The 20,450-nt window shown below is 39.6% G+C and overlaps 1 protein-coding gene across 2 annotated transcripts in view; it reads left to right on the top strand.

The window, feature by feature from the left end:
• Positions 1-7,189: 7,189 nt before the first annotated feature.
• The window catches only part of slc1a7a (solute carrier family 1 member 7a), a 36,369-nt gene continuing 23,108 nt past the window's right edge, over positions 7,190-20,450 (top strand). For both annotated transcript variants that reach the window (XM_030775800.1, XM_030775801.1), the window contains exons 1-2: positions 7,190-7,337; positions 11,414-11,493. In XM_030775800.1, coding sequence (XP_030631660.1) covers positions 7,203-7,337; positions 11,414-11,493 — 215 coding nt within the window. In that variant the 5' untranslated portion in view covers positions 7,190-7,202. The remainder of the gene's footprint in view (positions 7,338-11,413; positions 11,494-20,450) is intronic.

Below are 20,450 nucleotides of genomic sequence, written 5' to 3'. Positions count from 1 at the left end.
AGAGACAAAGAGGTGTAGCGGTGATTACAGGAATTTTTTCTCTTACTGACGTGGGTTCTATTTTGCTTTTTACCAGCGTTGAAAAGAAACCACGAAACTCCCACTGAATGTGCTACTACGGTGCGCATAGGCTACCCTCTGCGCAAGACAAAACATAAAGCTCAAAACAATATAGAGCAAACGATGTGCGAAAGCCATATTTTAATATACAACAAACCATTGTTAACCATCTACCATTTACATCATGAGTAAATTAAGTATGCTACGAATTGTTGGAAAGAGTGTGTTGTGCAGCCTACAGTATATTGAATATACCTCACCTCAGCCACCACATGTATCCATACTCGTATGGGAAAAAACTGTTGGGGTCATCACAGCAGTATTTGATGTCGTTAAATCCACAACAAAAAACCGCACGGTCATCATTTTCCGGTTTGGGACACGAAAACCCATTCACAAAAACATTCTCTGCGTTGTAGTAACTTAAGCACTCCGTACTCATTTTGAATATACGCCAGCATTCCTCAGAGTTTCCGAGCTCTCATCCTGATAGTTTTGCAAAAAAGAAAAACATGTTTTGTTTCCGCCAATGATAATTTGCTATACTCTATATATTTAAATCCGATATAGAATTGCCAGTCTTTTTATGAACTCTAATGAAATTTGCGCCTGATTAATCTCCTCAAACTTCACAGCATGTATTTATCTTTTACCGGGATTTTCTCAGCTCTCTCCATGCCCATGCTTGGTCCAGCCACAACGATGTGATGCAGCGCGTAATAATAATGTGTGGAGACGGTACTCTCCGTCTTTCTTGGCACTTCAAATAAGTGTGTGCTCCGCAGGCGCAGAGATGCTTTACCAAATAATTCGAGCTATCTGCACAGCAAAAAGAACACCTGTCCAACGGTAATTTGTATTTGAGGACTGATTGATTGAATTGGTTCAGAAACACGAGCTGAAAACAGATTACTTTGCTCAATTTCTCTTTAGGTGAACACATACATTGAAAGGCTGGGGATGAGGAAAAACGTTTACTGTCTACTCCACAGTACGTGTGCTACAGCCTTTGGACACTTTTGATTTTTATGTCACTTCACTATTCTAACGAGTCAATATACTCCCTAATTAAGGAGGGGTGAATGAATTAGCGTGTTATATCAGTCATTTAAAATCATCGGTTTTTCGTTGTTCAGAAACACATCTTCTAATGAACTGTAATGCAGTCATGTTTTTCATTTGAAATCATTAGACACGAGCCTGTAAATGGTCTATGACTGAACTTAACGGTTGTACTTATGCAACAGGCAACTCTTAATGGTTATATATAAGGCTTCTTTTGTATCCTGCCTGTCTTGGAAGTCGCTTTTGGATATTTTGTTTTGTTTTGTTTTTGTTTTTATGAAGTGAGGGTGATTTGTGGTAGTTTGTAATAATGTGGGTAAAATCTCCATTAGCTACTGTGAAATATTCAGAAATCATTTGAAAGGACAATGTCCTGAAGAACCAGCAACAAGAGGCTATTACCTGATACACTGCCTTTGGTCTTGACCTACAGAATGTCACTGTAGTTTAAAAAAAAAAAGTCTATATACATATCTCCTGTTTGTGGACTTTAATATTTGTCCACAGCACATGGACAAGGACAGCAAAACACAAGCTTGGAGTTGGACAAGAGTTTGACTTGTGATAGAGTTTGACTTGTGATAGAAGATAAGTTGTGATAAGGATACAGTATGTTAATGGGACTCTGTTAATGGCTCTGCTCTGTATGATGCAGGACACAGAGTTTCAGAGTTGCAGCCATGCGTTACACACGGTCTTGTTTAAAATAAACAAATAACAAATGAACACAACAAACATGAAGTCATTCACATTTACTGTGCACTCTATTGTGCCGTCAAGTTAAAGTCCTCGCCATCATTCCGTGAAAAAATGACACTGAGTTTAAGGTTGACAGTATACAGCAATGAGCACAGCATTTGCAGAAGCTGCTGCTGCTGCTGCTGTGTGTGTGTGTGTGTGTGTGTATATGTGTGTTGAGGATGAGTGTTTTGTTAACAAAAAAAATTGCAGAAGCTGCTGTGTGTGTGTGTGTGTGTGTGGTGTGTGTGTGTTGAGGATGAGTGTTTTGTTAACAAAAAAAAAAAAAAAAATTGCAGAAGCTGCTGTGTGTGTGTGTGTGTGTGTGTGTGTGTGTGTGTGTGTGTGTGTGCTGAGGATGAGTGTTTTGTTTACAAGATAAAAATAATTAAGTATCATGTGTTTGTTAGCCAATGCTGCTCAGCCCCAATACAAGCTCTCTGTTTTCCTTGAGCTCGCTGAGACCGGGGCTGCATGTGGAGCGTGTGTGTCCTATTCAATACAAAGAGCCCCAGTGTGTGAATATACTTTGAGGCTGGAGGACATTCTTCATCCTTATCTATAATCCAGCATTTCTCTGGTTAAAACAGGACAGCAAACACAAAATAGAGATGAGTTCCTGACCTTGGCCGCTTTGATGGCACACAGTCATCTTCATCTTGTCACAGCTTTGGCAGTCTAGTCAAGATTGGAACTTGATAGGCACAGGAATTGGCATTAAGGCCAGGAGCTGGCACTACACGATGTCATCAGTTTCCGAGAGGATCACTGGAAGGAGAAGGGTTTTTTTTTTAATGATAATTTTGCCTTATGTGGAAGCACTGTCTCACATTTCTGCACAGGCAATATTCTTCATGCTGAGAAACTTAAAGATGAAAAAATGTTTAATCTAAACCTAATCCCTCTCTTTTCCATATCTAGGTGTGCTCATTAAACCAGCTGTGTAGACTCTATGTGTAGCGAGTCGTGTTTTTAGGTTAAAGTGATCAAATCTTATACTGGATCATCAGTAATGTTTTTCAAGGACCAGCTAAGGATCAACTGAATTAGTTAACTAATTTCCATTTATCTGGCTCATGTCACATATATACCAAAAATATCAGTTTTCATGCACACTGGACTAACTCTAAGTTGGTGGTGCTTGTGTGCAAAGGTGAAAGTTGTTTGACTGCACACAACTCCAAACAAGTAACAGCAAGTAAAATATCAGTGTTGAAACCAAGAAAACAAGGTGGATGTTTTAATGGCAATGTTAGCATTATAATATTGCTGTGCAATGATCTCTGGCTAATCCACACAGCTGAATGCACCTACCATGTAAAGAAACTCTATCATGGGAACTACTTTCTCAAACAATTAAGAAAAACAGAACAAAATAGAACTACAAAATAGAACCTGGTGTCACAATGGAAAATTGCACTATACTAGACTGTCATTGGAGTCAAGAGTCCAAATGTGAGTCATACAACTGGTTTGGTTAACTATGGTCAATTTTGTATGTATTTCCTTCAACTGTAGTTGTGTTACCATACCAGAGTTCTCAGGGGTGGCATCTGGTCTGCGCCCTTCATTTTAAATTTGAGAGAACCAAGGTCATGTTCCTGTCATTTATCCTGCTGCTAAATTCTCATCATTTGTTTTGTTTGACCTTGCTCTTGTATGACAGACTTTCAGAAAAGTTGATCAGGGGCAGTCTTTCAGTACTGCAAATTTTTTTTGAAATATTTATATAATTCCTAAGATCAAACCGTATCCCCTGTGATCTGACCTCCAAGACTTTGCTTCAGTGCAAATCATCCATAAATAAACCACCATACCAGCCAAACACAAGTCTTTGAACTCAATGTCCTGGAGGGGAGAGAGAAATGTTTAGAATAGGGTTAACCTTTCATCTCACAAAGTCTATTTTAACTTAGACATACCACTTGAAAAGGACTGTTATACTTTCATGTCTGTTATGTGAGTGAAAGTACTGATGTGCCAGGTTCTTGTCTCTCTGTGAAGGGAAATTACCTAAATACTACTTGTCATTATAGTGCCACTTCTTGCAGTGAGTTTGCAGTGGTGGCAAAGCCAAGTGCAGGGAGAGAAACACAGAGAGCACAGTGTGCTTTGAGGGACACTTAATTAGAATTAAACTGCGCACGAACACACAACACACACACACACACACACACACACGCACACACACTGTGAGCAGTAAGTAGTGCATTTAACCCATACACACTGGTAGTGAGCACAAACACACACCAGGAGCACTGGGCAGCACACCTGCACCCAGGGGGCAGTTTGTTGAGTTCCTTGCCTAAGGGCACTTCAGCCTTGGACCCTCCAGTCGCAAGCCCACTTCTCTAACCATTAGGCCATGGCTGCCCCATGGGGACTTAACATGGGGACTTCCTCTGTTGTCCATAATGTGAGGTGGAGTCATGGTCAGTGCACGAGTGTGGCATCAAAGTACACAAAACATCAAAGTCCTTACATATCAAAGTACATAATACATCAAAGTACATAAAAAAGGGTGATAATGCAGATAGTACATATCTCTTTTTTTTATCTGTTTTAATTGAGGCCTGTGAAAACCCAGAAGATAATGATTTAAGCAGTCATGTTTAAATGAATTAAAATAAAAATAATTTTCATTAAATTTTGCTTTCTCTGGTGGACTAGTACGCACAGATCTCACGTTTTTGCACACTTGCCTTGCTGTTTGTTGGAATGTTGGACTTATTTATTTTCGGTCCATTTCCAACATTGAAGCAAAACTCTTGTGAGATGTTAGCAGCACTACAAAGTAATGAAGTACTACCACGGTGTTTCCCAAGTGTTCCCAGAAGAGAGCGAGGGAGAGAGAGAGAGAGAAATAAAGAAAGAGAGAGAGAGAGAGAGAGAGAGAGAGAGAGAGAGAGAGAGAAAAGAAGTTGAGTGACTATATCTGAAAATTTCTGATTCTAGTCATGATTTCTGTCCTCATGACTGAGTCAAAGTGAATGTTTGTGACTTTTCAATAAAAAAATTTCTCGCTGAATTAATAACCATTCTCAAGAGTTTGTATTGAGCCGTGCATAGTTCAGCCTTGAACATAAGCCCATGTCATCATTCTGTGGTAGTAATCTTTTGTGAAGTGTCATTTTAATTGTAAATATTCTTCACACGAGATCCCTGAGAAATTGAAAGACGTTCAATAGTTTCAAGCTCCACAACCTTATGTGATTGTATAAATGCGTTAGGAAAAATGTTATTCAAATCTGTCAAATTAATCTTATGTAAATTTCATGTCAAGCAGTTAAAAGTTAAATATTATCTCACAAACTCATTAGTTTCAGAGGTTTATTATTAGAAGTTTGGCACCACATGGCAGTCCTAATTCAGTACAATCCATTTAATGTCTAGAGGAAGAGGACAATTTGTCTGTGAGGATTCTGAGGTTGGTGATGGATGAAATGAGTGTTTACAGAGCCACTATGTGTCATTCTCAGATGTGTTCTCAAAACTGGATTATGAAAAATGAGTCTCAAGATGGCATCCTAATAAATAGCATAGGATACTCATGCCAAGAGAGGATGTAAAATGACGCAATGTGTTAAATCAATGCAGACCGTAAAAAACAGTGTCTATGTGTACTCTGGAGACAAGACTAAAACTCTTCACTCCACTCTCTGCCTTTTTATTTGCTCTCCTGGCTACATCCACCCAAAGATCTAGCCTAATGGTCTTTTAAGTAAATTATGCTGCCATTGTATGTGTGTGTGTGTTTGTGTGTGTGTGTGCGTGTGTGACAAGACTAAAACTCTTCACTCCACTCTCTGCCCCTTTCCTTGTTCTCGTGGCTACATCCACCCAAAGATCTAGTCTAATGGTCCTTTAAGTGAATTATGCTGCCATTTTATGTGTGTGTGTGTGTGTGTGTGTGCAGTGTGTGGGCATTGCACCAAATTTCCCAATGAGGATATACATCATAAATATGTCAAAAGTAGGATGTTGATTTCATGTTGCTACTTTTGTTGGATCTCTGTTGGAAAAAAAATCTTTTTCAGAAAATTATTGCTGTTATTGTTAGAATGTGCCAAAACATTTCTTTTGTCATGGTTTTTGTCATTATTGTTAGGGTAAGAGTCAGGTTACTAATCCTTTGTTACAGTAAAATGTGAGATGACGGGAGGACCCATAAAGACAAGATATAAAAGCAAACGTTAGTGCATGCAGACGCACGTGTGTGTGTCTGTGTCTGTGTGCCTGTGTATGTATGTCAGTTCACATTTGCATTTTAAATACAGAACCTTTTCCTATAGGCACAGTTTCAAACACTCCCAAAAGCTTGCTTACAGGTTTTTGTTCGGCACATGTTTGGTGATGTGTATGAATCAAACTTCGTTGCACACTGACTGCTTATTCCTCCAGCTCAGGTTCAGTGAGATGAGGATTTGAAAGTATCTCAGCGTGTCACGGTTGGCTCTGCTTTGCACTAAGACTGCACAAATCACAAGTCTGTTTACAGGGTCATTGGACAGAGTTGTATTACATTTCTGACTGACTGCCCTGTTGTTGCCCAGCAGGTGCCCAAAAGGCCACGATATCCTGCTGATAAACTATCCGAGGACTCTTTTACACAACACATGCTTGGCTCTGGACTCAGCACACAGCACAGACGCCTGGCTTGGCTAAGACCGGAGAGGACAAGATTGACTGCAGCGTCACTGAATTTTGTTTTGACTATGTCTGTCCGTTTTTGTTGTCTGCAATTTTTTTTTCTTGCACAGTTTTGAACAATCCCCTTTCCAATTGTTCAGAGATCCTTAATCCAGCTTCGGATCCCCTTAATGCAGTGAAGCCCTAATAGGATCGGTGGTATTAACCCAAGGGACAATACCGCCAGCTGTCGAAGAGCCCCCTGTTGGCTGAACCGGAGTACTACTGGATGGAGACGCATATGTGGGTGTGGTGACGAGAGAGAGGAGGGTGGGGACAGAGAGAGAGAGGGTGGGGACAGAGAGAGAGAGGGAGAGAGAGAGAGAGAGAGAGAGAGAGAGAGAGAGTGCCTGGAAAGTGTAATGGGCTTTAGTCTTCTGTGGGATGACCGTGAGTGGAAAAGAGGCACAACGTGCTTTTACTCAGCAGAAGGAGACCTGATAAACCCCCTACCTTTTCTTGAACTTTCTCTCTTTCTCTGTTCTTTGCTTTCGTCTCTCTTTCTCTCTCTCCCTTTCTCCCTTAACCTCTATCTTTTTGTGTGCGTCCTCTTTTTCACCTTTGTCCCCACACGTTTTTGTGTTGGCTTGCTGGTTCGGGTCGCGTGTATGGCTGATTGATTGGGGTTAGGAGGACTTGGAAGTGTCGCCATGGCGATAGGTGAGGTGTGGACCCGGGTGAAGAACGTGTGCCAGCAGAATGGCCTCCTCATCCTGTCGGTACTGGCCGTGGTCATCGGCTGCCTGCTGGGCTTTTTCCTGCGCTCCAAGCACCTCTCCGAACAGGTCAGTCCCCCAGTCACCTGATCCAAAACCCCTGTCACTGTCTCTCCCTGACACCCTTAAAGAAAATGTCCCATCTTCCTTCCTCTTTATTCACCTTCTTTCTAGAATTCCCCCAAACGTGACCAGTTTGTATCACATTTTGACAATGACCTACGTTGATGAAAGTGCGTAAAAGTGGTCAGGTATTTGACATATCAGAATACCTGAAAACATATTGCACTTTTCCATGCAGTTCAATTGTTCTGTGAGTTACACTTAGAATACTATGTTGACTACTTTTAAAAACGGAGCATTCAGTGGACTGTGATACTCGATTTTGACACTGTCATCATCGCACCACTTCCACACTGTGTGGGTAAATAAGATTTCAGGGATCATCATAGGATCTAGAAATCCACTTTGATCAGTCTACTGATTCTCAGTTAAGAGATCTAATCTGTGAGTTTGACTGGTGTACTCATCCATTCATCCGAACAAAGCAAGAAACCTTTGGACAAGATTCCATTGCCTTCACAAGAGCCTTGATAACCTGTCAGGTTCCCCAGTCTGTGTTTTGATCCTGATAACCAATCGGAGAAGACGATAGACTCCATCATAGCTCAGTGTGATTATGAAATAGAGGGGTTGTGTCCGTCCAGCTGGCCAGGGAGGATTAGTCGTCAATCACGCAGATATGCCGAGACGCTTGCATTAAGGATCCGCATCTGAAAATCCTATTGACAGCATCTTCTGTTTAGTCCCGGGGGAAACTCAAAGAACTCCACATAGATGTCCCTCTGCTTCCTCTGTCGAAATGATAGTCTAACAAAATTATATTTTTTCCCTTTTAAATCGGAGGGCCTTGAACATGAACTGCAAACATACTGTCAATATTTGCTGTAAGATTAGCCAGATTACAGTGTTTGCTCAATGATCAAAACAGTATACAAGGATTATGTAGAACTGCTTCCCACACATGAAATGTAGAGTGAACTAGAGGATTTTGTTTCTTTTTTTATTAGTTTTACACATTGAAATTACTGGAATAGATCCAAAGACACCTTCAAGATCCATAGAAATCATTTGATTTCCAAAGCGCCAGAAAAATATACTCACCCCCTGAAGCATACAGCAGCCCCTCATATTCATATTCATATTGGACTCATATTCATCAAAGGTGAATCCCACTATCCAGTGCATGTGACAAACCTAGCAGTCACCAGCAAATTAATAAAAGCCATTATTGTCTCATTTTTAAACCCATTTTTGTCTTATGTTTTCCAGAAGAAATAGTGGAATGTTGATCCTGGTGCTGTTGCTTCAGTGATAGCAAAGCTTGCTACAAGAAAAACAATTCTAGATTTTTCTGTGAGCTGGCCTCATGCAGCAGTTGTCTTCCCAAATGGTTCTTGTATTTCAAGGACCTGAGAGATGAAACATAATGCACCAAATATCTGTGCCTTCTACATGGAGAAATAATTTCCACTTAAAATTTCATTTCCACCAATTAGCCTTCTGCAGAGCAAAATCCCAAATCCCATCATCTTGTATGCAATGCTGGTCTGTGGAGAGGTCTATCAATAGTAATGGAAACTTTCACATAGTGACCTCGCTCCCCATCTATTGACAGGAAGTATTCATTAGCTTCCATTCATGCAGAATTGGATTTTGCTTGGTGTCAAATTAGTTCAAATCTAATATGTGTGTGTATATGACTGGGCTCTTTATGAGTCTGGGTATTCTACTTGTCATTAACTATTCTGACTAGGTAACAAAAAAAACCTTACACATAAGAAATCAGTTTTTACTGGTCTTTTATGTTTTGGGGTTTTTTTGGTCTTTTATTATGTTCCCATTAATGACTGTGTACTTTAATTATTAACCTCCTTTTTACATTTTGACATCTAGACAGATACATAAAGTTGTATAACTTTTGTAAGTTTACAAATTTAGCCATTATGGAAGTGCTATGTAACATCTACACAAGAGTTACACCACACTTTTAGCAGTAAATATTACATAAACACACCATCCTAGAAACCTTTCACATTAAGTGAGTCTTCAGGATTCACACCAAGCTTAATGAACTTTTGGTGTGTCCTTATTAGGCCTAACCCAGTCATTTTGTTGTGTAAACCCAGAATTCTCCACTGAGTGTTTACCAGTCAGGCAGGGTCCCTGGCAGCCACCTGCTCTGTGACAGCATTCCACACTGCAGTCTAAAAATTGGCATCTGTGCCCAGGCAGATGCCAGGGCCACATGCCAGTTGTATTGGGGTCAGCCCTGTGAAATCTGTGCCACCAACACAGACTTGATTTCTTGCCATTTGTCTGCATTGATCCTGATCTAAGGCAGCAGCAGTAAGCCCTGTGTGTCCCTTCCTGCCCTTAATGCTGTCTTTAAAGCGCTTTAGCACTGGCATCATCTCCGCCCAATTACTCTTAAACACAATATGGCTCTGAAGCACTGTATGTGTGTGTGTGTGTGTGTGTAGATGTGTGTCTGACTCCCTCACCTCCACAGTGCCCTACTTGTTTCGTTACCTGGCGAAGGAAGTGTGTTTGTGTTTAACAAAGTGATATATCTGTTTCATTCTTCCTTTCTTTCTCTTCTCCATCTCTTTTCATTTGTTGAATGCAGGAGTTTCTGAACCTCAGAATGGGCCACAATACAGTACATTTTTATAAAAGTGATTGAACATTCACTAGAGGTTTTAAACAGTTCTATACAGAAATATATATTAATATATTTATTCTGTTATTAATCACTGAAGATTAAGTGACTGCCCACATTCCATTAACAATAGATAACAATAGATAACAATATTTTTGATAAATGTTAAGTCAAGTAAAATGGCGACAAGGACCCTGGAGCAACATCTATGATTATTTTATTGATATAAACCACGTTACAGAGACCAACATACTCTGCTCCCTGGATTTAACAAAGACACTTTCCTTACCTAGTCTTTGATTTTTACTCTGCTAATTTCCCTTCATTCACCTTGCCTTCTTTTTCTCTCCTCTTTCATTGAGTTTGCCTGATTCACATCCTCTATAAAGCAATATAAGAGACAACCTTACAAATCATACACATTCACCAATTTTATTATTCCAGACACAAAATACTCTGCACAGCTCTCAAATGTGTCACCACTGGTGGTAATTCTATGTCAGGGCAACATGGTTTTACTTGTGAAAAATAATTAATGGTCATTTTACAGCATAAATGAATGCTCTGTGCAGCACATGCAGTGCGCTACGTGAACTGACAACCTTGAAAAAGTGCAAATTTGTGATTCAAATGAGTAAGATGAAAAGCTGAAACATAATGGCATGCCATGATGGCATGTTCTTAATGGTGGCGTGGGTCATTAGGGGCTAATTACATATGTCATCAGAACAATTTCCTAAGAGCCATTTGCTAAAATCACCGCTGTGGAGATATTCACATACTTTGTAAACTAGTATAATATCGGAGAGAATAAATCATTTGACAATAATCACATAAAAAATGATTTATATAATGGTGTGAGTGGGTAGGACGGACTCTGGGTTTTTTTTGTTTTGTTTTGTTTTGTTTTTGACACCCCAGGATGCATGACAGTTTCATAACAGTTTTTCATGTTTATTGTAGTCTTTGGAAGCTGCATTATAACTCTCTGTCTATTCATTCAAGTCTCACCACATCCTCATCCCAGCGAAAATTCTCCACTGATCTCCACTGTACCATCACCTCCATGGTGTCTGGTACACCTTACTGTAGTTAAATGATGTTTCAGCGTAGGCCCCTTTCTTTCTTGTCATATTGCTTTTCAGCTCATCTGCCTGCAAGCAGAAGTCACAGTTTAAACCTCAGATGATGAAAGAAAAATAGAACTAAAAATAAAATGACACATTTTACAATAAAGATGAAAGAGATTTAGAAATACTAAAGTGTTTAAATTAGAGCAACACAGAAAAAAGAATGAAAAGAAAATGAAAAAAAAAACCATATCAAAATGTTCATCATATATAGGGGATTTGAAATGAAAAATCTCGATCTCAGATTTATACGCATGTGATCATTTTGTAACTCTCTGCTTTTCTTTACAAAGGAGGTGAAGTATTTCCAGTTCCCTGGAGAGTTACTGATGAGGATGCTGAAGATGCTCATCCTGCCTCTGGTTGTCTCCAGGTAAGAACACCCGTGCACCTGGACGACTCCCTCACTCCCTCAGCAGGAGATCATATTCACTGACAAGGATCTAATCACTCTTAATTCTTTATTCACCCACCGTGACAGCAAGAGCACGATAGAGTGAGAGAGAGAGAGAGAGAGAGAGAGAGAGAGAGAGAGTTATCAGTGTTCACCTGAATTGCTTTTGATAGCATTTTCACTCAAGTGATGGCTCGTGAAGAAATTATGAGAAATCAGAAAGTGCAATCGCCTTCAGTGATGGGTTCTAGTGAGTTGAGAGAATTGCACATATTTAGGCAAGTGTATGGTGGTTTCTTCTTATTTGTTAGAATACTGTGGTGTAGTCTGGTTTGATATAAACTTCTGGTTGGTTTCATAACAGTTACGGAAAGCCTGATTCTGGACTCTTGACCAAAGAGCTGATCTAGCCTCAGTTTGTGCCAGCAAAGCAGCCATGTCACATGATTACTAACCCAAAAATGGCATAAAATCATACATAACCCAGTGATTACATGCAGGATGCTTTGCTGAAATAAGCTACTTACTAAAACCAAGGTCTGGATGAGTGAGAGCACGATTCTACATCCCACACCAGCTGCACTGCTAAACACAAGGCCAAGTTCAGCGTTCCAGTCGGCTGGCCACAAATAAATATACGTAAACCACACGCACACACAGACACACAGACACACACACACATAGTGTAGGAGGAAGGTTCACACAGGTCAATGAACACCAGAACTGGTGTGTGTCTCACACACACACACGCACACACACACACACACACACACACACACACACACACACACATAGTGTAGGTGGAAGGTTTACACAGGTCGATGAACACCAGAGCTGTTAGCTAAAAAAGCCTTCTGCACGTGATGTGCAGCTCGATTAATTAGCGCTAATCTGAAAAACCCAGGACCAACTGCACAGCTTCCCTGGTAACTCCAGTTTGTTGGCCTGTGGAGTCGGCCCTGGTGCCAAGGGTACCATTTCAGGGACAGACACCTTGGCAAAATGCCAGTAAACTTTTCAACAGAAGATAGCGACACCTAGTCTAACTACACGCAAATGTGCAACTTTTCTCTTTCATTTGTGCTAGTTTATCACATGAACAGCAAAATCATGATATTAAAAAAAAGTAAAGACATTGAGCATTGTGTAGTGATATGACACCAGTATTTTTGTCCACAACAGTAAAAACAGCTGGTTCAAATAAACAAGAAAAAGACATCATACTATAGCCAGGGGTCTCTTCCCTAATCTAGCCCAGTCTCACCATGTACAGAATGACCATATTAATCAAGATGCACACGCTTAAACGGGGCCGGAGTGTATGCTGGAGCTTAGGGCCCTGGTGATGTAGGAACTGTACTCTGTCCTCATTTCTTCACCATCTGCCCACCGGCAAGAGCGGCAAACCAGATTATCAGATGAGTGAGCAGTGGTCGTGGCTTTTCTTATTCCTCCGTTTAGGAGTTTATCGATTTTTTTTTGTTTTTTCTATCTGCATTCTGTGATACTGCTGGAAGTAAGGTGTGAGTGGGCGGTAATTGGATGTCAGGATGAGTTTGTGAGGTTAGAGACTGCAATGTTAAATGAGACCAGAATATTAAATGCAGTTGCTATGATCATATTGCTTTGGGACTTCATTATCTTCCGTGTACTTTGTACTCTTGACCCGGAGCGGAGATGAGGGAATCCTGGTCATTTTTGTTCATCTGGTTTCACTGCATGTCTTGTGTCTGGTACACTAAGTACTGTCCAGTTGTAACAGTTAATATTGGGGTTGTTTTGAACATTTACATGAGCACCAGGTCATACTGCACAGTGATATCAAAGATCTATTTCATGTTCCAGGGATTTTAAACAGAATTTTTACTAATTTTTTATTGTTGGTCCTTTTTGGAGATAAGACATTTTAAGTGCCTCGGCGTTATGCTAAATTCTTAGCAAGCTACTAAATTTTTGCATTTTCTTTGTCTTTTTTAACAATCTGTGATAGTTTGTAGTTCTGGTGGGTAGGACAATAGACAGGTTTCATTGGCCAGTGAATCAACTTGATTATCTCCTGATAAAGAGTTTAGTTAGGCTCCACCCTCCTTACACTGGCCCTGATTTTGAATGATGGATCATTCACATTAGATATGACGATAAATACAAAAGTTAAAGAGTGTTTTATTTTTCTGAGGTTGTACGACAAAGGTTCTTACTATTCTATGAGTTCTAAACATAACAAGCTGTCACAGCCTGCACCTCGTTTTGTACTTTTAGTTTGACATGTCTTTGTGCTCCTGTTCTGTGTCTGTCTCCGCCCCTCACTTGTTCCTGTTTGTCTCATTTATTAACCTCGTTAGTTTGTACCAATCATGTTTTGCCCTGTTTAGTTCGCCCTCTGTATTTAAGCCCTTGTGTTTGCCTTGTCCTTTGTCTATCGTTGTTTGTGTTTTGAATGCACTGTGTCGCTGCACATTTTTGTTATCGGTTTGGTTCCTGTTTGTATGTGTATTTTGATCTTCAGTTTGTAAGTAAAGTCCTTCTTTTGTCACCTTCATCATCGTGTCTTGCACCTGCACCACTCCACCGGCGTGACACAAGCACAGCAAGTGACAGCTTTTTTTAGGGTCATTTTCAGAGCGTTTTTTTTTTTTTTTTTAGCAATAGTTAAGTACTACAAACCAAAGAAAAACATGTTCTTTGCTCTGTTCAAATTCATTTGAAATTTGATTAAAACAGCTTTGACATGAAAATATCCCAAAGTAAAAGGAAATATCAGGAAGAGGAAGGAGTGCTTCTTTGAAGAGCTTAATATGATTTGTGTCTGATTATCCAAAGGGATTTCAGTCTATTTTCCTGCCTAATGATGAAATAGTATGATAATTCACATAGTCCTTACATCATGTACACTCAACCATTTGTCCTGACCATCCATTGTACTGACAAAACACTAAAATGTTTCATCAGTGTAGTAACACTTTAATATTGCTCTCTCAGATTTGGGTTTGTCTAATATATGCTAGAGGGTTGATGAATGAGCCATCTGGCCTTCTTATTGATTAAAAGACTTTTCTGTCTCTCTCTGGTTAACGGAGTTTGACAGGGTTCTAGAACTAGTGACAAAGAAACTATGCAAATTTAACAGGTTTGGCTTTTGCCTTCAGCTGTGGCATGGGAAGCCTTGAGCTTCACTCTCTGCCAAAAAGATGTAAGAGTCAGGGCAAAGACATGGTACTCACTAGAATGTGTTCCTCGCTTTGTTACTGCTATAACAGTGGAGAGGATCAAACAGTATCACATCTGTCACTCTAGTGTCTGACAGCAAGAAAAAAAAAAGATTTTTTATTGTGACATCCTGGAATTGGGTGCAGAGCTGATACTGCTTGGCTTGGGATGTTCTTTTCTTTATTACATCTGTGCAGTCCACTTCAACACCTCTGCTTGGAGAACCATAACATGTGTGTCCAGCTTGAACACTATGTACAGACAAGTTTTAGACAAGAACCGCTGGATGACACATGTGCTCTAGCATTTAACTGTCCATGTCTGCTCCAATTCACTGTTTTTAATATGGGATGGAATTTTGGCCATCACATGATTGAAATTCTACTGTGATGTGTAATCCATGAGTCTAGTGGACTCTATAATCTATGGGTCCAGTGTAATCTGTAATCTATGGTTCCACTTGTAATTCAAGACTTCAGACTTTTTTAGATGAAAGCATATGTCGTTTGCCAAGATCATTGCTGAGGGGTGACAAAGCTTAGATGTCACATTTTAAGTGTGAATCTGAGGCTTGATGTTTAAAGTGAGATTCATAGCATAGTCTTAATATGTTTAAAACTCTAATCACGTGGACCTTGCTAATGCTAAGGTCATGCTTCCTGAGCTCACAGTTCAAATGTGAGGAAGACTTAACTAAGCTCTATAGTTCAGCAGTACAAAATGATTGGACCAGTAGGTACAATACTGAAGCTTTAAACTAAAAGACCTTTGGCTCTATGTGCAAATCCATACTTGGACTGATGACGTTCCAGAAATACATTTGGATTAATCACAGCAAAACTGGTTGACAACTGACATCCGTCTGGATTTGCAATTTTAATATAGAGGATTCATGTATAGCTGTTTTGAAGAAATCATCCAAAAAAGGGGAAACCACAAGGCCATGACAAAATTCATTCCTGTACAGTATGATCTTATGACACAATAACTCTCTTTCAATAGAAATACATCAAGGATTCCCCTTACAAATAATTTAGAACCTCAGCAAAGGTTTCAGTCCGTAGCTTGTCAGTGTTCTCTGAAGATTAAAAACAGCACATTTTTATTCTTACACATTTTCCCAGTGCATTATGGCACCTGTGCTTTTTAAAATTTTTCACAGAGTCAGGCTCTGGTTATAGTGGTCAAATTCGAGTACAGTTGCATCCAGGGCCAAGTTTAATTCTATTTCTAATTAGAATTGTAGTTCTAATTATAGTTATATAATTACTCACACGCAGATCATGGGTATGTAAATAAATCATTGGTACAGATATGGTACATCAAAGGTGTCATACAACTTACTGTCGACTTGCTGAGAAGAAGTAAACATACCATATACCAAAGCAAACCCATCATCTGTAGTCATGCACAGAACCACGTTGTTGTTTGGAAATACTTTTTTTGATTATTAAAGATTAAAAACTACAGTACATTGAATGAAAATCCCAGCATTTTATTGAGTTCAGCAATGTTGGACAAACACAGTGTGGCAGCCTGTCTGAACCAGTAGATTTTTCCCTCTCTGTTAATCTGGACTGTTTACTATTGGGCGACAGATTACACTGTCAGCTTTCACCGAAGGATAACTCTGTTTTTTTTTTTACAGATTGTGCTCTTCGAATAGTGATGTGATGTGAGGAATTTTTTTTTTTACTAGGTTTTTGGTAATATGCAATGAAGGTAGAATTGGGCAGGCCGTGGCCTAATGGTTAGCGAAGCAGGTTTGTGATCAAAAGGTCACTGGTTCAGTTCCTGGGACCAGCAGGCAACATCAACAGTTGAAGTGCACTTGGGCAAGGCACTTAACTCCCAACTGCCCCCTGGCACAGGTGTGCTGCCCACTGCTCCTGCGCCCAGTGGTTGTGTGTTCTCATCACTACTGGTGTGTATGGATGGGTTAAATGCAGAGGTCAAATTCTCTGTTTACAGTGTGTTTGTGTGCAATCATGGAGATTTAATCTTAATGCGAGAAGAAAAGTTTGGGAAGTGACGGTTCAAATAATTTTGGACATGGGCACAGTGAGTTACTAATTGATATGTTACTACAGTTTGACTTGGAATCTGACAAACCTCCAACATTGAAACTGATTTACATACTGTATTGGGGGTTATTTATGTGGTTTATCATCTGAGATTGTTCATACAAAAGCAACCATCCCAGAGAGCACAAGAGCTTACATCTTTCCAACCCTACACATGCTCACTTTGTTGAACTAATCATAGTTCCACAGAGCTTCCAAGTAGGTGAATCAGGTGTCCTAGATTAGGGTTGGATCCAAAGCTGCAGTACAGGATGTTTGGTGCCCGTCTGTCGTCTTCTTTAGGACGTTTAAAAGAAAGAATGTAACAAAGCTGAGCACTATTGAAGGTGACATTAAGAATGTCATTAAACTGAGGACTGTTGAAGTTGAGTGATTTTGAAGGTGACAAAACTCTCTCTCTTTTTCTGTCTTTCCCTCTCTCTCTTATGCTCACACTCTCACTGTCTCACAGTACAGATGTACCACATTAATTCCTCATTCATTTCCTCTTTTCAAGTCTCATTCATTCTTTCTTTTCAAGTTAAGGCAAAGCTCTATCAAGCAGTTTCAATCCAGTTTTGAGATATGACATACGGATTTGAATATTATGTTAATGTTCAGTGTAATTTTCACATTCACCAGTGATACAGGGTGATGTTGAGAACAAACAGTGGCCAGTCAGATTGTATAGAACTGACCTGGGATGAACATCCCACACCCTGGCATCTTTCCAGCAATCTCATCTGTGATACCTGAGAAATATTACACCTTGCTGACCCTTCCAGGGTCTCTGGCCAAGCCAAGATCTCTGAGCCGCACTGTCTCATCTCCTGAAGGATTACCTTAATGCTCATGTCAAACAGAGGTGCAGCACTAGTAAGCCCCAAACACAGATGGTCCCAAACCCATGATGTCACGCCAGGTCAGACAGCATGAGGCCTAATCCCACCTTTGACACGACTACAGCCTTTAGACATCAGATTAATGGGCCAAAGGCACACGTATGATACATGAAAAGGGTCTACCCAGCCTCCAGTAGCATCTGGGGGCTGCTATGTCCTATAGTCTGTCCTGCTACGCTCTTCCCCCTCCTCGCTTTGACACATAATGACCGTGTGATTGTGAAATATGATGGCAGAACTGTGATTGCTCAATCTGTAGTACAAGAGTGAATTTAGTGTTGAAAACCAACTATAGGTGGGATACCATGTTGATGTCAGCCTTGTCTATGGAAAATACCTACAGTTTAAAAAAAATACAGGGTTTCTTAGATTCAGTGCTTTTGTGAAAGTCACCAAAACCTTCATGTATTATAAATGTTGTAATTAACTGTTGAACTGTTAAAGTCTGATGGTGTAATTGTTATATTTAACTCTTCACGAGATTGGCACAGGTATAAACATTCGTCCCAAAAATTACGCAGAGGGAAACAGAATCTCAATCCCGGATCACAGAATCTGAGCATTCAATAACAATATGGCCCTTTGGGCAGATGTTCTTCAACTTGAATGCTTTCGTAGTATTAGAAACCAAAAATTTTATACCTGGTCCTTTAGGTTCTGAAATATAGCTTTGAGTTTCAGTGCATTTCCTCTGCACATCTGCCTGTTGCCATATGGAGGAGACTGAACAGTCATGTAGTTTTTATTTGACCAGGAGAGTCATTTAGACTAACCATGTGACACTCTGAAAAATGTCAGCATCTTAAAATAACGAGTCAGTCTATTCATATCTCAAAGTGCAAGTAGCAATTATAGTTTTGATCGAAAGAACATGACCCAAATAATGTGTTTGGATGAATCCAGTGAAGTGCTTTCGTGCTCTGTAGAAATCAAAAGTGATAACTGCATGAATGGTCCATTTAATGGTCCACTGAATTCGTCAATTTCCTGACACTGCTAAAAGCACAGGTAAAAAAAACAACCTGTAACTCACCTAACACTACAACAGGTATGCAGTATCTTTTGCCCACATCTAAAAAAAAACCCAAAACATAAATTTATTTTTAATTCACGTTAAACTGGCAGAATATGCTATACTGTTTACTATTTCATTCATCCTTTTATCTAGAGGATCTCTTTACAGGCACTCTTACAAATGAATGGGAATATGATGAAACTGCTTTTGACAAGCAGGGTAATTTTTACACTGTGAATCTTGACATGCATTGGGTAATACTGCTTGCATTTCAAAAAGGTCAGGGTGAATTTGATGCTTAAATCTCTCTGTGTGTTTTTCCTCAGTCACTCAAATTACAAATGAGTGGCAGTGAATGCATTTTATCCATCCTGTTATGAGGGCAGCTCACAGGATCCAGGGCATTTTAAAATATTGTTAGCGCTTATATTCATTATTCTGTTATCCATGAAACATTAGTGTTTTAGAAATGCCTTAATGGGCCTTGTGTGTATTTCTCACAATTCATAAATATCTGCTGACAATCACACATTCTTTCTATTGTGTGGTAATTGACATATGAGTAAAAAAAAAGAATCTTTGAGGTGAATACAATGGTTGGTTGGGTTGTAGTTCTGAAAAAATGCCCACTAAATGCAGTTCACTTATACATTACAGCCGTATTACCACCTGTCACTGTAACAATCATAATTTCAGCCCAAGCCTTAAAATAGACACATTTTGGGCTCTATCTTAAGAGAGGACGTGGGCAATGGAATTTTTTTTTTTAAGTAGGAGATTGATGTTGTTTTTTCCTTTGTTTGAAATTGCTCTTGAAACCAGAGTTTCTGTGCTTATTTCTATACATTATTTCATCCTATCCTCCCCTACCCTCATCTTCATTAAAAAAGCACTAATAATCACTGGATCTCTGTCCCCTGCCCCTGATCTGTAGGAAACAGTCAGGTTTTAGTGCCAGTATTCTCCACAAGGGAAAGTTGAAGCTTACACACTCCTGCCAGGAGATACTACTGCCTGCATGTGGTGCTCTGTTGTCTACTGCTTATTATTATTACTATTGATACATTATAATCCTCACTACACGTGCTCAATCTGAATAGTGGATGGTGGCCTACATATATTATGTTTTCTCTCTTCAGTTAATTTGTTGTGATTAATCATGATTGTAGTATGCAGAGCTCAAGTGCATCATTTGCAAGTAATATCTAAGGGTAACACTCTTGGCATATCTAGCAAGGAAATAAAAACTTCATAATAGGTTTAAGAGGGAAAATTCTAATCAAATGTGTACATATATATACATATATATGTGCATACACACACACACACACATATATATACTGTATATCATGTCTGAAAAGGGGGGAAAAAGGAAAGCAGCTGAGTTTTGATCTACTGAATTGTATTTCTTCAGACCTGTAATGATGTGTGTGCCAGTCATCTTCTGTGATGAGAAACTGGAGCTTAGTGTTCTTTCTCACTGATCAGGCCATCCTATTAAATATCTGGAGACATCCCAAACTGAGATGACTGGGTAAGAGATTAGCTTAAGGTGGTCAGCAGCATCAAGAGACTGTTGTTATTTCACAATGTACGGGTTCCACACGTTGCCATGGAGATTTTAGTTGTAAGACAAAAACCACATATTTGCTGGACACGTGCTCCCTTGTGTTTCTGGGAACAGTGTAAGGTAAAGATGATACTTATGTGTGCAAGGATTTCTACTAAAGCATGCCATATGCTGCTATC

Source organism: Chanos chanos, chromosome 5, assembly GCF_902362185.1.
Source record: "Chanos chanos chromosome 5, fChaCha1.1, whole genome shotgun sequence".
NCBI classification, from domain to species: Eukaryota; Metazoa; Chordata; class Actinopteri; order Gonorynchiformes; family Chanidae; genus Chanos; species Chanos chanos.
This window is presented reverse-complemented; position numbering and strand designations above follow the sequence as displayed.